General features: G+C 38.6%; 1 protein-coding gene across 1 annotated transcript in view; it reads left to right on the forward strand.

The window, feature by feature from the left end:
- Positions 1-17731, forward strand: part of KCNC2 (potassium voltage-gated channel, Shaw-related subfamily, member 2) — a 96922-nt gene that overhangs the window by 4129 nt on the left and 75062 nt on the right. Inside the window, exon 3 of the mRNA XM_010003078.1 lies at positions 9-59. Coding sequence (XP_010001380.1) covers positions 9-59 — 51 coding nt within the window. The remainder of the gene's footprint in view (positions 1-8; positions 60-17731) is intronic.

Below are 17731 nucleotides of genomic sequence, written 5' to 3' on the forward strand. Positions count from 1 at the left end.
GGCTACAGCCCCGCGTCTGGGCGCTCTTCGAGGACCCCTACTCCTCGCGGGCCGCCAGGGTAAGCGCCGTCGGACGGCGCTCCCAGAGCCCGCTGGGGCGTGCACGTCGTGGTCCCCTGTGTGGGAGGGGAAGCTCGCCCCTCGTGGGGTGGGTGAGTGTGTGGGCGTGAGGAGCTGATGCTTTGGTGGGCTGTTCGTGTGGGATTGACATTTGCCCCCGTTGGGCCGTGGTGCTCGTCCTCTCTGCATCTGCAGGCAGCGTTAGGCGTTGAGGGGGTCCTGCTGTGCCGCTGTCCCACCGCGGGAGTGCACAGGGTGGGAGCTGTTCCCTGAGCAGCAGCCTGTGAGGGAGCCACGCTTGCCCCCCTGGCCTGGGGCTGTGTGAAGGTGCTGCTGTCTGGGTGAGTCGTCTGTGTGTGGGAGCTGGAACAGCCCCAGAGTGCCCTCGTCCTTTTTGAGGGCTCACAAGGAGGGAGATGCCTCTGGTGCTGGGGCAGCTGGCCCTACTGGGGGGCCATAATTTCTCCCACAGCTGTCAGAGTTCTTGGGTTTGGGGTGAAGTGGTGACAGGGGTGCAGGAGAGCGAGCCAGCCCTTTCTCGGCTTCGCTCTGTCTGCACGGGGAGGTGATCTGAGTTCAACAAAGTAAGTGTGACAGAGGGTCACCCTGGCTCTCTCCCTCCATTGATTTCTCAATGTGACCCTCACAGTCTCTCTGGCTGAGGGTATGGGTATGAGGCAGTAAATGATCCTGCTCAGTTTCTGTTATTTAGATAGGGATTTTTGGATTTTGACTCTGACTGCTTTTTGCTTTGGAATACGATGTGGATTTTAGTTCTGTCTTTCAGTGCTGTTGTTAGTGGTGATGGGGGTTCACGTTCTAACTCCAGGGCTGTGGGGCAAATTGTTGTCATTCCTGTGAGAGAAACAGACAGTGATGCCTCAAATTTAATAGTGAGAAAAGCAACCATCAGCAAATCCTGTCTGAGATTCAAGAAGAAGAAGAACATGTAATTGGAAATGTATTATTTAAAAAATATGGTAATTGTTTTGCAACATATTTACTAGGATTTCCAGTGAAGCATTCAGAGCTAAACCTCATCCTGAAAAACTGCGGTTATGGTGCATATCATCTCAACATCAGTCCTACTGATTTCACTGGCAACCTCATAGATATGGCCATAAGCGTGTGGTTAAGTGATATCTGAGTTGTACCCTCTGGCCTGACGCAGTCTCTGTGAAAGTTAGCAACTCCTATGAGTTTAGGGAGGTAAGTTAAACAGAAAGTAAAATTCCTCGTAGTTATTACTGTCACTTGCTGAGTGCCAGAGCTGTTTGTTTTTGAAGGTTGCCCACCACTTTGTTTTCCCTTGACAGCTGGTTCCAGCTGATATTTGAAATACGTTTTTAACACGGGATTGGATCTGAAGAAAAGCTACCCAAGGTGTCTGTCTTTGCTTATCAATGACATACCCACGTTGCTCTCGTCTCAGCTTTGTGAAACCTAAAGAAAGTTTAGCTGTCAGTTGCCTGGCAAAACTGTAGTGAGTGTGGTGTTTGCCCTGCAGGTTGTCTTTCACCTACTGTTTTGTGGAAAGTTGCTGACAGTGTAAAGTCTACAGCTTTTACAGCAGGGAGTCTCTCCACTGAACTTTGCTGGAGAACTGAGGAGTACAGAGTAAGAGTTAAATGGAAGATACTAGGAAAAATCAGAAGGTAGGCATGCTGAATGCAATTGTGCCCTGGCGTTGTAGCTGTTGCTTGGGTTTTCAGTCCACTTTGGTCCACTCATGGACAGAATCTGTAGGCACTTGCTTTCCAGATTTTCTGTCTGTACTAGACCATCCTGAAAGATCAGTGGCTTGGGTAAAGATACTTCAAGTTTGCAAAATGAATGCCTTAATTAACACTATGATAGAAAATTGTAGCATGGCAATGTTAATCCCTTAGAAGATAAGAGATTTATCTTATAAACTGCTATTAAATATTATGTTTTGGTTTCAAGCCCAGGCAGTGTCAAAGATGTAGCAGCAGTGTCTAAATCAGTGTTTTCATTTTCTTCAAGGCTGCTGCTATGTAGCTTGATTTTCCAGGTAGGGAGACAACTTTGAGAATTGCTAGCAGGTTTTAAAGCATTAAGTAAATTTGTATTTAAGGACTAGCATGCACTTAGTAAGCACTCTTAAAAACAGTAATTTAAGGAGGTGGTAGCCTTAGTTTGGAACTGAGACATTACTGTCAAGTCAACATTTTCCCACACCTGAAACAAAGATTATATTTTGAGTATTCTGGCAAATACACTTTTGTTTTGTGTCAGCTGAAATGATGACTAACTCTAAAAACATTTGGGTGAAATCCTGGTCTTACTGAAATCAAGACAAAGCTCTATGAACATCAATCTTTGCCTCATAGTGTTAGCTACTGACTCATACACCACTAAGATTATAGTGAGGTTGCTTAGTGGTAAACTTTCTTAATAGCTGTGGTAATTCTTTTTTTTAGCATCACTGTCTGATTTAACTTCAGCAGTATCTTTTCTGGGCAGTATGGTGATGATAAAAATGGGATATTTTATATTAATGAAATGGTACTTAATATTTGCGTTGTTTTTTTTTTTAATCCTAAACTGTGATCTCTAAAAATAGAAATTTATAGAAATTCAAATATAAGTTGCCATGGTAACCTATTGGGGGATAGTGCACGCACAAGATTATTCTAACAAGACCATCCAGTCATGTTACATAAATGGTGAAACTAGTATGTTAAGAGGAAGGTTTACTTCATTTAAGATTCTAAAAAAAAATTTGAACTTCTGGTGTATGCTGTGTGATTTTCAGATAGTGACATCTACTAAACATGGCTTTTGTAAATATAAAATGTAATCCATGTACGTACAATTGCTTTGAAACCTGCAACATTTTTCTTTGTTTCTCAAGTTTAGGATTTACATCTGAATGTTATTTCTGTTTTCATCTTGTTGTTTTGGATTTCGTAGACTGTGAAATGAAGCTAAAGAGTACAGCAGTACTCCTTGCACTCCGGGCTTAATAGAGCAATCATTCACAAACTGCTTTTTGATAGAATGCTATTATGTAGATATAGAGAGCTACTGGCATAAGAAGCTGTCATAGGAGGAGAAATGTTGGGCAACTAAATCTTACTATGAGTTGATTTAAGCACCTCTGAAAAAGACGCCTGGTTCTTACCTGACTCGAGGTGTGTACGGTGAGTTTTTTTCGTTAATACCTGTAAGTGAGTTTGGTATCCTTCAATGGCCTGGAAGTGCAAAGAACTCATCATGCTTTAGTAAAGTGCCAAGATACATGTAAGTAGTTTGTAAGGAAGTATGAGAGGCATAATTGAGCTCTGACTTTAAAAGTGTCTGCAGATGTCCAGCAGGACCTAGCATGTCAGTGCTAGTCTCAGATATAATTTTTCAAATTAATTAAGCTTTTAAAGCCTTTTACTTTTGAATAATAGCTGAAATATGATGCTTTTTAAAGAAGTAATTAGTATTTGTCATTGATTCTTCCTAAGGATTATGGATTACTCATGTACTTAATGCAGGAACTAAGAATTGGCCCTGGGATTCACATCGTTCACTTTCTGAGAAGACTGCAAATCTGTTCATGGATAAGGGAGGTAGTGCCTCTGAAGCTGGGTATCTCAGCACTGCAGGAGTCAGTCTGGCCCAGGGCACTTGAGTGGGGCCTGCAGTGCCCTTGCTGTTCTCAGCAGCCAAAAGCAAGTCACTCAAACTCTTTGCTGTATGGCTTTTATCAATAGGAAAGACTGGTTTACAAGGAAAGGCTAAAACCAAATTAACAAGTATTTGTAAAGATTGCTGTAAGTATTCACTGAAATGCATGTGAAACCACAAAAGCTGTGCAATCTAAGCTTCAAGATACTTACGTCTTGCAAATGTTTTAAAAACTACTGATCTTATGCTGCTTCATTGTGATATGAGGAGCAGGACTTGAGCAGTGAGTGGGATTGTTGGATGGAAATGTGAAGTTCCCATCTGTTGCTTTACCTTAAAGTACATTGTCAGAGTCTCCTTTCACTGTCCTGTAACATCTACACCAGCTTTGAACATTTGATGGTGTTGCTTGTAGGGAGAATCAGCTGAAATGAGTGAGATGGGAGAGGGAGAAAATATTATTGAATAGATATGTTAATCTCAGAATATAAATTTGTAGATTAATAGTGAATAACAAAGTTTCTTTGCTTGATTAAAAAATAGAAGTGAAAAATCTTTACTCCCAGTCTTTTATTCAACAAGAAAAGACAGTATACTTACATTTTGTCATTTAACAATTTTAGAGGTATGCAGACATCCTCTATCTGAAAATAATATGAAGTAAGTAATAAAGGTTGATTAGGGATCTGCAAAGAGGGTATTCCTTTTGCCATGTTGGTTTTCAAAGTGATGAATTAATTTTAAGTGGGAAAAGAGTCCATTAGTTTAAATTGGTGAAAACCACTTGTCCTGCTTGAAGCATTTAGCCTATGGGAACTCTCATTTTTAAAGAAACAGCGTGATTTTTTCTACTAACAAAAATCATAATGCAGCACAGTTACAGATATTCCTGCACTCTGTAGCTTCATGTATACGTGGACTGAGTAAATCATATTGTAATTTTTATTAACTTACTTCTGGCTTGCTGGCTTTTAAAAGTTCTAATTGGAAACTGTAGCTTTAATACATGATATATTCAACATCAGCTGCCGTCATCTACCTTAAATGTAGATGATCTCTGATGGTACTGACATATTGGTGAGGTAAAATCAGCAGGATTTCTGTCTCCCAAACTTCTGCCTTTTCCTCTACAGCTGTTCTGCCTGATGCTGCTAGTGTTTCCATGGAAACAAGCCAGCTCTTGGCTTCCTCTTCCCATTCAAAACAGCCTTCTTGCTGTCACTTATTCATCTGGGAAGAGCATTTTATCATGGCTTTGGCATAAATGCCACACCGATGATCTGTCTTGTCATTGCAGGAGCAAGTGCTGTTACATATGCACATGTGTGTACAGCTGAGATTGACCTCCAACCATTCTAAAATCATTTGGTTAATGGATTTAGGCTGAATTTGCTTTGGTGTAACTGGGAGTAGAAATGAGCTTAGCATACCCAGTCCAAGATAATAATGGTGTGAGAAGTGTGGTTTTTTGAGAAATTGGGCAGACCACGTTCCCTTCCTTCATGTAGTTAATATACAAAGTACTATCTGTCACGTACGTTTGCGGTGGTAAAATTGTCAACGGGTTTACTTTGGGGATGAGAACTGATCTTCAAGCTGATTAAGATGGTGGTGGGCAATATAGCCCACAACTTCTGGTGAATATTGTATAGGTTTCAATACTACTGTCAGTTGAGCTATGGCATTATCATGCCATTGTCACATGATGTAGTCAGGATACAAAAAAAGTGACACAAAAAACCTGGGATCTTTGATGTCCCATTTTTGCTTGTTTTGGTGAACTGGTGTTTAGTCATAATCACAGAAGTCCAGAACTCAGATAGACCCCAAATCCCTGTCTTGTTTCCTTTGCTGTAGGGACTTAAAAGATATTTTAAGGGAAGTTTGTAATTTTCTCCCCCAGTGACTGTTGACAGAGTGTGACTGTTCTCTGGCTATGAATTTGACTTCCAATTGGCTAGAAAGAACAAAGAAGAAGAAAGACATCCTTGTATAAATTTGTAATGTTTTAATAATCTCTTATGAAATGCTGGCTAGTTGTTTTAAGATGGAAGACGCAAGTTCTTTTCATTATCAAGTGCTGTTTCAATGCTGTTCATTTCTTCAGATATTCCTCCTGCTTGTCCTGTGCCTCAGACCCTTCGTTCATCTTGGGGAAACACGGCTTCCTTCAGAAGAAAGGGGTTATGTTTTATATATTTAACAACTCATGGGAATAATATGTTCCCTTTTAATTCTCCTTACTAAACTCTTCTTTAGACCTCATCTATGGTAGTATGATTCAGCTAAACTTAGTGATTCAGTGCAGGAAGTTATGGGGATCTCTGCAGGTTTGTTTTGTTTCTTACTCAAGTGAAGTAGTTAGGTAAATAAAATACAACTGTGGTAATCTTTGGACTATCAAACTATCAGTTATTCTGCTTAGCATATTTCTTATGCAGTTCCTTTACACACACTCACTATTTCACAAGCACACAGCCTTTCAAGTATACATTAGTAATTGCATAGGAGTAAATACTTGTGTTTAAAGCAATGCTAAGCAAGGCTATTTGAGACTTTTATGTGGAAAGCAAATAGGGAATCTATGTCCGCTCTCACCTGTGCTGTTCTTTCCAAAGAGCCTTTTCATCCTGGTTCAAGGGCAGAAACACGAGAATTTTTCCCACATCAGAAATAAATTGATAAACACGATATACAATTGTGGAAACATATATCGATATATTAATATAAACATAGCATTGGCAATATTTACCAACATGTTAAAAAAGAATTCAAGTTGTAGTGACGACCTGGTAGGTTTTCTTCCCTATCCTGACAAATACATGTATGTGTTGATATAACTGTATGGTAATTTTGTCAGAAAACTGTAGAAATAGGTGTAGAGAATGAACATGACTTAACATGTTGGTGTTCTTTTTAGTGCTACAAATGTGTTTAATTAACATTTTGTTGATACTTTATGATGACTAAAGCACTTTTGAAGGAAAAACTCCACTTCCATCTGTTAATCAGTACTGTTAAAAATAGAATGCCTCCTAATCACATGAACTACAATTTCTAGTGATTAGTGATTTCCTTTGCAGAACTTTTGACTCAAGTGGTGACTTAAACCTTAAAAGAAAAATTATCCAATTATGTATTTTAACCATATGTTGTTCCCTGACCCCCCCACCTTAAAGTTGAAAATTCTGAGGTGTTGCTGTGTTTTTGGTCTTCTTACCAGTATGTTAATTATTACAGTGGTGTAATAATTCAATCCTTTTTTATTACAGTCAGCCTTCTATAGTTTCTTAGTGTTTCCTTAGATATCAGGTCTTTGATAAGCTCCTGCAAAATGCTGTAATGCAAAATGCTCTTACCCAATGCATAAAAATGTGGTAAAGTTCATTAATATGGATTAAATACACCACACAAAACCACCTAGTCTTATTTCTGAAATAAATACAGTTTTTGAAGTGTTTATATTTCATTAGTGTATAGCATACAGAATTATATTTTCTTTACTGTGCCTAGTCTTTGAAAAAGGGGGAGTGTTGGTTGAAGTTTGTGTGGTTTGGTTTTGATAATTTGTAGCGTAACAGCTCTGTAGCAGTAATCTTCTTTTTAATGGTTTGATCCTTATCCTAAGATAAATAATTTTTCTTTAGGAATGGCTTCCACCACACTGAAATGCTTGCTTTGATAAAAGCAGAAGACTAACTACTCCAATACTAGAGCTCTGGTAGTACTTGAGATTTTAGAGCAACAGAACTCAAATGCTGAAACTCAACTAATAGCTGAGAAAATAATTTTTCAGTGGATTGCACTGGAGAAGATGAAGTTCAGTAGAGTGAAAAAGGCTTCAGGAATATGCTGTGAAATTCTACATACACGTTTTTGCAATAATAAGGAATGCAGGTTGAGTTGCTGATGATTTTGCAAGGGGACTGTGTTGGTGCCTGGGTGAGACTGCTTGACCATCCCCAGTGGCATCCTGCAGGCAGGGGCTCTTAAGTAGAGGAAAGAATCATGTCTCCTGATCATATTTATTGGCATACTTAATTTCTCAGATCATAAATGGTTACAAAATATACTAGGCTTTTATAAGCTGCCTACTTTAAATTTGATGGTAATCAAGTATGTAGTAATATATATTTTATATAAAACCTGTGCAATAACAGAATTTAATATATATATATTTTAAGTAGTGGTGAAAATATTAAAGGACAATGTAAAAGATGTTTTTAAAGTATACAAATGTGTGCGTATGAGCTTTCTTTAGTTATTAGACAACACCAAAGGACATCTCCTCATTAGTTCTTATTTTTACATAGCTATTTGAAAATTCTCTGTACTTTTCAAGTGAACTGTCTATTTGATCTTCTTCATTGGCACTTGGTAATCCTCTACCCTTATGAATGGCAATTATTTTTAATAATTAGTTTCAAGAGTATTTTAACAGAATAATGACTCTTAGGTGCTGAAAAATAGATGAAAAGTATATTTTTTTCTATCATTCTAAGTGTTAGGCAGGTTTGGTTTTTATTTGTCTGACACGAATTTTGCAGTATTTTAAGTTTAATTCAGAAATGGTTTGGAGAGGTGGTTTCTGATCACATTTGGGAAAATAGTTTTCCGTCATTTGCAGTTCTTGGTCTGATACCTACCTTCAGATTTCTGTATGAATTTTAGTATACAATTGATGTGCAAGCCTGTCTGGATTTCATCTTGAACATTCTTGCATTAGTCTGGAGAATTATTTAAAGAAATTAAAAAAAACCAACTCAGTGAGAACTGAGTTTTGGCTCTCTACAGCTTCCTGAGGAGGGAAAATGCAGAGGGAGATGGGAGGTGCTGATCTCTTCTCCCTGGCATCAGGTGATAGGACGCATGGGAATGGTTCAGAGCTTTGCCAGGAGAGGTTTAGAGTGGACGTTAGGAAATGTTTCTCTCCTGAGAGGGTGGTCAAACACTGGAACAAGCTTCCTAGAGGGGCGGTTGATGCCCCAAGCCTGTCAGTGTTTAAGAGACATTTGGACAAGGTCCTGCCTTAACATGCTTTAATTTTTTTATCAGCCCTAAACTGGTCAGACAGACTAGATGATCGTTGTAGGTCCCTTTCAACTGAAATAGTCCTATCCTATCCTATTCTATAGAAATACATTCTGATCTTTCAACCTTCTCTTCCCTTACAATGGAAAATTAAGTCCCTTTATTTAATAATTACAATTGTATTTTCGTGTTTTAAAAATAAAAATGTAATAAATTTATTTTTTAAAAAATTGAAGTATAAAAAGTAAAGTATAGCAAATGACATACTAAATGACATCAACAACTTTTCAGGGGGTAAAAATCAAGCAGGGTAGGATTTTGGCACAGATACGGAACACTAGCTCTGCTGTATAACTCATTATCTGTTCATTATTTGGTAAAACTTTGTTTGACAAATTCATTTAAACACCTTAGGCATCTTCATCCTTTGGGCAGTGGATTTTATTACTGCCTATATTTGAGGCTACTTGCATACAGTTTTGAATCCAAGGACTGAGACTTCTGGCAGCACGACAGAATTATTTTCCTGCTTGTCTGGGTGATATACCTGTGCAGCTGGAAGCAAGAAATGGTTATCTTTGTCATTTTTCTCCAAAATAGGCATGCTAAGCTCATGTTGCAGTGACCTGTGAGGGGCCAACAGAACTGGTTTGATGCATTGCAGGTACAGGGTTTCCTTTGTTAGTCATCACATGTTTTAAGTTGGTGCCTCAATAGCAGAACAAGTGAGCTGGGGGAATTAAAAGGAGAGAATATTTTATAAAAGGGAAAGTTATTTGTGCAAAATGAAACATTATGGACCGAAGGGAAGTACGTATTTTCATGGGGAGGAGAATGGATTGAGAACAGCCCTGAGGAGAAGGACTTGAGGTTAGTTGATTGATGAGAAGCTCAACATGAGCTGACAATGTGGACTCACAGCCCAGACAGCCAACTGTGTCCTGGACAAAGAAGTGTGTCCAGCAAGTCAAGGGAGGGGATTCTCCCCCTCCACTTCACTCATGTGAGACCCGACCTACAGTACTGTGTCCAGTTCTGGAGCCCCCAACACAGGAATGACATGGAGCTCCTGGAGAGAGTCCAGAGGAGGGCCATGGAGATAGAGGGCTGGAGCACTTCTGGTATGGAGACAGGCTGAGAGAGTTTGGGTTATTCAGCCTGAAGAAGAGAAGGCTCTGGAGAGACCTTATAGCAGCCTGCCATACCTGAAGGGGCCTACAAGAAAGCTGAGGAGGGACTGTTTACAAGGGCTTGTAGTGATAGGAAGAGGGGTAAAGGATCAAAACTGGAAAAGGGGAGATTTAGGCTAGGCATTAGGAAGAAATTCTTTCCTGTGAGGGTGTTGACACACTGGTGGGGGTTGCCCAGGGAAGCTGTGGATGCCTGCTCCCTGGAAGTGTTCAAGGCCAGGTTGGATGGGACTTCGAGCAACCTTGTTTTGTGGGAGTTGTCCCTACCCATGACAGGAGGGTTGGAACTAAATCTTTAAGGTCCCTTCCAACCCAAACCATTCTAGGATTCTGTGATGACTGTGATCACAGTATAACTAGCTAAACCTTCTATCTTGCAAAGGCAGTTTGTGTTGCATGTGACTTTTTTGTGTGTGATGTTCATTATTTTTAGAGGATGGAGGATGCAGGTTTTGCTTAAACTGCAGGTTTATTCACTTACTCTTGTTGCACTTACCACTTCCTAAATTTTAAAGTGAGATGGGAGCTTTGATCTTTTCAAAGTTTCTTCCCTAATTACTATCACATTTTGGAAACAGCTACTGTAGGAAGGTACAGTGTTACAGTCTCGCAGCCGGTCTCCACCTCAGTGCAGGAGCTGTGACAGCTGTCTCCCAAAACTGTCTCTAGGGGCTCTTATAGTTGGTTCTTAGCTGTTTCCTTATACTTCAGCCTCACCACACTGCATTGAGTATGTTGTACTGTCACTGAGCCAATGAGTGGCTATTCTAATACTTCTGAATCAATGCCTTTTCCAATGCTTCTGTAATAAAAGTAACCATTCTGCTGTAGTTAGAAGTACAATGATAGCTGTAGATATCTCTCTACTGTTAATACTACTTTTAGTAGCCATGTTAACAGCTTTCCTTTTTCCTCACTTACTGAAATGAAAACCCAGCAAAATTTCAATGATTTTTACTCTCAACCATTTAAAAATGTTTATTTGGTAGCAGAAACATACCCATTACTGTCTAGAGAAGTACAGATGTGCATGTTGGGTTTGTATTCTTTAGAGTAATGTGCTTTGCACTGCAATCCTGACAGATAGTGAGATGAGGGCAAACCTCTTTGAAATAATGCCTGCTTTTGTTCAAATGTCAATAGCTAACTTTCTAGAACAGTGTGAGGAAAATTACTAAACCTGTGTCTTGTGCTGTTACTGTTTGTGTACTCCTTAAAAATATACATCAAGAGGTGTGTACTAGTAATTATAATGAACAATCGTTGCAAATCTTATTTTGTTTGTTTACTGGCAGTGCAATTTAAAACTAACAAGGTAATTGTTACACTTTCCTAATCCCACTGCAAGTAAACTGCTGCCTCCAGACACCCAAGCCTTGCCTCTGAGGGGAAAAGTCTTGGTGACAGGGGAGGCTAAAGGAAAATGCGTGACCTAAATTTTTCATTGCTATTCTAGTGTTCAGAGAAGCCCAGTGTGGCAACTCTGTGCACTGCAGAAACAGGGATGGAGTGCAAGTCTGAGACAAGGGAGGAGCACATGTGTGGTCCTAGTGCTTTCAAACTTCAGGTGGAGTTTTTATCCTTCTATAAAAATATGTCTGCTGGTATTTTTTTTGGTGTGTATATATATATGTGTGAACACACGTTTACATTTCTACACAAATTAACATATTGGTGTTCCTAACCTGTAATTAGGATAGTCCAGAGCAAGGTAAAGTTGCTTGTCATTTGGAAGTCCTGACAACTTAAGACAACTTTTCTCAGGAAAACACTTAGATTTACACTTGTTACATCAGGAAATGTAACTCTGCTGAAGTAATTGGAGCTCAGGAATGGGTTATAAGGGCAAGCAGAGGCTGAAGGACTGTTGTGACTGGGAGAAAGTTTGGCTGATGTAAAGACACCTTGAAAAAACAGTTCCATGTATTCCTAGTAATGATTTCAAATTGTTGGCATGGGTGACTAGTCTAGCCTTGAAAAAGCCATGAGCTGGTAGCATGATAATAAGCTGCAGTGCTTTTAAAACTGAATTTGGTACTAGATGTTAAGATGGTCCTTCTTCACTGCTGTGATATTTATTAGAGTGGAAATCCTAATATCTTAAATATTTTCAAGTCTTATCAAGCTATATACTCACCTTGCTTTTCGTAAAGATTGGAGGATGTTTTTCTGAATTGAGAGTATTTGTGTTTAAAAGAAGGACACTGTTTTCTGCATTTGTCTGGCAATCTCTGAATCAGGAAAGGATTTCCTAGAGTATGCAGGGAAACCTGGACAAACTGAGTGTTGTCAAACTGATAAGCTAACTGTGCTAAAGGATTTGAGTGCTCCTATAAATAGGAAACCAATCTGAAAAAGAAGTACACTAAGACCTTGATGGGAGAAGATGGTAAAGGAAAAATCTAATCAGGAGATGCTGAAGAAAAATGACATTTGAAATGGCAGTTAAATGAAGAGAAAGCTGGGGAGAGAAAAGGCCTGTTGTGGGGGGGAGCTTTTTGTTTGAAGATCACAACGTAAGTAAGGCCCAGGAAACTGGTGTTGCCCTGAAACGTAGGTTGTGTTGGTTATAGTTACTTCAGGATTTCTTTTACTCTGCTGCCTAGGGAAGAAAAAATACATGTTAACAGTTTTGTAGGGTCAAAATATTTGTGTTTATCACAGTTCTTGGGAATTCTGTAGATGAATAGAATGAAATATTGGTGGGAGGAAAGAAAGAGGAAGAAGGACAGGGAGAAGCTTCAATACCCATTCATACAGAGCTACACACTCTTCTTGATTATACTTAAGTACTTAGTTCCTTCATTTTGAAAAGCGATATGTAAAATCTTTCAGTTTACCATGAATGCTTCTGAAATTAGATCTGAATGGCAAAAATTCAGCATACCTCTGGAAGCTTCAGAATGTGCTCCTGTATGTACATTTGATTTTTATTTTTTTTTTTCCTAGAGAGTCAGTGGCTCACTTTCTTGACACTGTGCTTGTGCACAACCTCTCTATTAGAAGTGATGCTTGTTCTGCAGTATTTGCAGCTTTTTAGATAGGAGATTTCAAAGTGGAATGCCTGGAAATACGAGACATTTATGGCACTGAGATGTAGCTGCTTTAGACAAAAGACTTCTAGTCAAGTGTGCACCCAGATGTTGAATATAATGAATATTATAACACAGTGGTTTTCAAGAAAACTGAACACTGTATTTTTTGTTAGTTCATAGGGAAGTGAAAAATAGGATTTGTTCAAGAGAAGTGGCTACTAAGATAAATGTTTTAATTTTTAAATTCAGTAAAACCACTAAGTAGAATAGAGAATTTTTAAATTTTATTTTTAGCTTACTATTTACAAAATATCTTGGAATAAAATTATCCTAAGGCAGGCTATCCCATATACTCTGAACTGACATACTTAAATCAAGTATTTTTCTCCATCTCAAAACTTTCTTTAGGGCTGTTGTTGGAAGAACACTGGCACTGCAGCAGTAAGAAAGTATCCTAATAAGGCTTTGAGGAACATAAAATACCAGTCAATTACTTTTTAAAACAAAAATAACATTTTAAAGTTATTGTAGGCTAAGTAAAATAGGTGAGCAGTAGTGAATTGTGGGGTACTCTTCTGCAAAAGTTACATTTATGTGGAATCAGCTAGTAGTGGTTTCTGCTCTTTCGGGGGAGAACCACAAAATACAGCATCAAGAGTGGCTAACATCTTGCTCTGCAGAGAAAAGGTGAAGACAACCATAAATGATGGGGTGGAATTTAAAAGATTATGTCAATTGATTTCTACATTTCCCCGTGCAGGGATTCTCCCTTTTTTAATAATGGAAACTATGAAGAAATTACAACTTAAACACGTTGCCTAAACCTTTGATCTTATGTCATGCTTTGGACAGAAAGAAACATCTAGAAGAAAATGCTCAACATACCCCTCTTAAAGTTTTTCTGTGTAGAATGGGAAAGACTAATTTTTCTCTCAGTCATTGTCTAGAATACAGGAATGTAATGACCTCTGGAGTCCTTGGCTTGAGCTATTTCCTGATTTTTAGAGTCTTGAAAGGTATCCAAAGCTTTGTAGTAGTGTCCTTTTTTACTAAATGTTGTTGTAAATTTATATTATGGCAATACATAATACATGATATGTAGTGTTCATGATTTTATAAAGTAATTTTATGCTCTCAGCAATGAAGAAAAGGTGATTTGCTTCATCATTCACTTAACATGCCTCCCTGTATTGCAGAATCACAGAATCACCAAGGCTGAAAAAGGCCTTTAAGATCACCAAGTCCAGCCCATGACCTAACACCACCACATCAGCCAGACCATGGCACTAAGTGCCACATCCAGCCTTTCCTTGAACACAGCAAGAGACGGTGCCTCCACCACTTTCCTGGGAAGTCCATTCCAATGTCTAATCACCCTCTCCCTGAGGAAGTACTTCCTAATATCCAACCTAAACCTCCCTTGGAGCATCTTGAGGCCATGTCCTCTTGTCTTGTTGCTAGTTGCCTGGGAGAAGAGCCCAGCCCTCACCTGACTACAACCTCCCTTCAGGTAGTTGAAGGAAGTGAGAAGGTCCCCCCTGAGCCTCCTCTTCTCCAGGCTAAACAACCCCAGCTCCCTCAGCCTATCCCTGTAAGACTTTCCCTCTAGTCCTTTCACCAGTCTTTTTGCTCTTCTCTGGACCTGCTCCAGCACCTCAATATCCTTCTTGAAGTGAGGAACTGTACACAGTACTCAAGGTGAGTCCTCACCAGTGCTGTGGACAGGGGTAGAATTACATCCCTACTCCTGGTGGCCACACAATTCTGTTACAAGCCAGGATGCTATTGGCCTGGTTAAAGAACTTGTAAGTAATCTAGAACTGGAAATCCTTTGCTTGGCTGTAGGACTCTTACGTTATTTTCAATGGGAATTTCACAGTGAACTGTTTCTTCTATGGGTTAATACCATTAAAAAGTGGAATCACTCTCATTGACTGTGTCATCAATTTTCTGTCTTTAAAGATAGCACCACTAATGCTATTAGCTAGTTAGTTTGATATGAAGAGACAAAAATGAGCAGAAGAAAAAGTTGCTTGAAATACCATAACATGCTGTGTTGCTTGACCTCTAGAATACATTTTTAGTACTGGGTTTAAGAAGCTTATTTTGTATCCATTCAATTAAGATGAAGACTTAGAAAGGGAGAGAAAGAGCAGTAGAAATTGAAAATTAACTTTGGAGATTTATGAGACCCTTTTTTGTGAATTAGAAATGATGGAAAATTAAAGTGTCAGTCCTGATAAACTGCTATGTCTTTTCACAATCACACCAGTGAAAACTGGAATTATTTTGGAACAAACAGGAAGAAATGGAAAACCAAACATGAAAATCAGTATGTGTGGATGATTTTATGACACCTTTCACCAGAGGTTCACTTTGGAATGTCATATTGATAATTGTGTAGAAAGGAAAACTGTTCCTAGCTGTGCACTGTAAGGAACAGTTCTACTTCTGCACTATATTTAGATTTTTCTTAATTATTATTTTTTTTGTAGTTTATGAATAGTTTAGTTTATGAATTAATTTAATATAATAATAATATAATAATATAATTTAGTTTATAGTTTATGAATAATTATCATCCTTATAATTTTTTAGTTTGTGGGAGAACTAATTTTCTTTTAGCTATTTCCTATTTTTCTGATTAATTTGTCTTCCCTCTTTATTTTTTTTTCCTCTTTATGTTTTCTTATCACTTGAGGTCTTTCTAAATTTAAATAACCTATTCCTCCTCTGTAGAAAGGTTAATTTGCCAGGCACCATTCCATAAGCCTGGGTCTGTATCTGTAGAGCTAGTGGTGCACCTCATGAGCTTAGATATCTGATCCTGCAAAACAGAATATGTGGACAAAGTCCAGACACCTTTCCCTCCTCACCTCCCCCCCTTCTTTTAGCGGGTAATGTAAAAAAACAAAAAATCTCTATAGACTCACAGCTCAGCACTGTTAAATATGATGAACAATATTATTTTCTTTTCAAACATGGCTAGATTTACAAAAAAAAAATCTCTGGGAGGTGAAAATATTCTTGTAACTTTGGAAATAATTGAGAAGGGTGTTATTTTCATAGGGAGTATTTGAAAGAAACAAATACAGAGATTAAATGAAGAATAACATGGCAATGGTGTCAAGACTACCTTGACTTCCTCATTGCATTCTAAGCTACCTTCTCAGCAGTGCTGTGGGCATCACTGTGGTTTGTATCCATCCAAGTTGACTTTTTAATCAGGATGACTAATGTATGCACTGGTCTGAATGGACAGTTTACTGCAGTGGTAGTGTCCTGCAGTGGCAAAAAGGCTAGAGGACAAATACTGACCACTATCAAATGCTAATTTAGTTTATAGTTTATGAATAATTATCATCCTTATAATTTTTTAGTTTGTGGGAGAACTAATTTTCTTTTAGCTATTTCCTATTTTTCTGATTAATTTGTCTTCCCTCTTTATTTTTTTTTCCTCTTTATGTTTTCTTATCACTTGAGGTCTTTCTAAATTTAAATAACCTATTCCTCCTCTGTAGAAAGGTTAATTTGCCAGGCACCATTCCATAAGCCTGAGTCTGTATCTGTAGAGCTAGTGGTGCACCTCATGAGCTTAGATATCTGATCCTGCAAAACAGAATATGTGGACAAAGTCCAGACACCTTTCCCTCCTCACCTCCCCCCCTTCTTTTAGCGGGTAATGTAAAAAAACAAAAAATCTCTATAGACTCACAGCTCAGCACTGTTAAATATGATGAACAATATTATTTTCTTTTCAAACATGGCTAGATTTACAAAAAAAAAATCTCTGGGAGGTGAAAATATTCTTGTAACTTTGGAAATAATTGAGAAGGGTGTTATTTTCATAGGGAGTATTTGAAAGAAACAAATACAGAGATTAAATGAAGAATAACATGGCAATGGTGTCAAGACTACCTTGACTTCCTCATTGCATTCTAAGCTACCTTCTCAGCAGTGCTGTGGGCATCACTGTGGTTTGTATCCATCCAAGTTGACTTTTTAATCAGGATGACTAATGTATGCACTGGTCTGAATGGACAGTTTACTGCAGTGGTAGTGTCCTGCAGTGGCAAAAAGGCTAGAGGACAAATACTGACCACTATCAAATGCCAAGAACCCTAAATATTGCCAGCGTAAGCAAAACAGTACGCAAAACACTGCTTCTGAAGGGCAGCTATCCTTGCTTTTTTGTTTTCCAGAAGCTGGAAGCCAACTCCATTTGCTCAACTGCAATTAATGGCTTCATGTCCTTTCAGAGGAAACTGTCCTATAGTGGACTAGAAAGATTGATGGTTTGACTAAATGTCACTGGAAATGTCATAAATTATGAAAAAATACCCCTCTTGCTTTCAGTTTTAAAGCAACAGGTCTTGTCTTGTCAGTGGGACTCTAACCTGGTCATGCAGTGTGTGGCTGCTGGGTATCACTTCAGTCTGTTTTGCTTCATGCTTGTATTTTTGTTTCCAGCCAATGGGAGAGGTTGTGAGAACCAGAAGTTATGCCAGTTCACTGGCTGGTGGATTCTTATGTGGTGTGTTACCTCATACTGGTGGACTTTTTAAAGTTTGTTCCTAAGTGTAGTAGGATTTAATAAATTTTCAAATGTGTGTAACCACTGTAGGATCTGACTTAGCAGAAAAATTAATGTTTCATGATTTTGACCTCTTAGGACATACAGATCTGCAAGCTTTTTCCTTGTAACCTTTGTTCTTATAACAAGGACAAACCTCTGAATTTGTTATTATCATGGATCAAAGATAGAAAGATATGGAC

This window comes from Chaetura pelagica, unplaced genomic scaffold (genome assembly GCF_000747805.2).
Source record: "Chaetura pelagica isolate M959 unplaced genomic scaffold, ChaPel_1.0 scaffold288, whole genome shotgun sequence".
NCBI lineage: Eukaryota > Metazoa > Chordata > Aves > Apodiformes > Apodidae > Chaetura > Chaetura pelagica.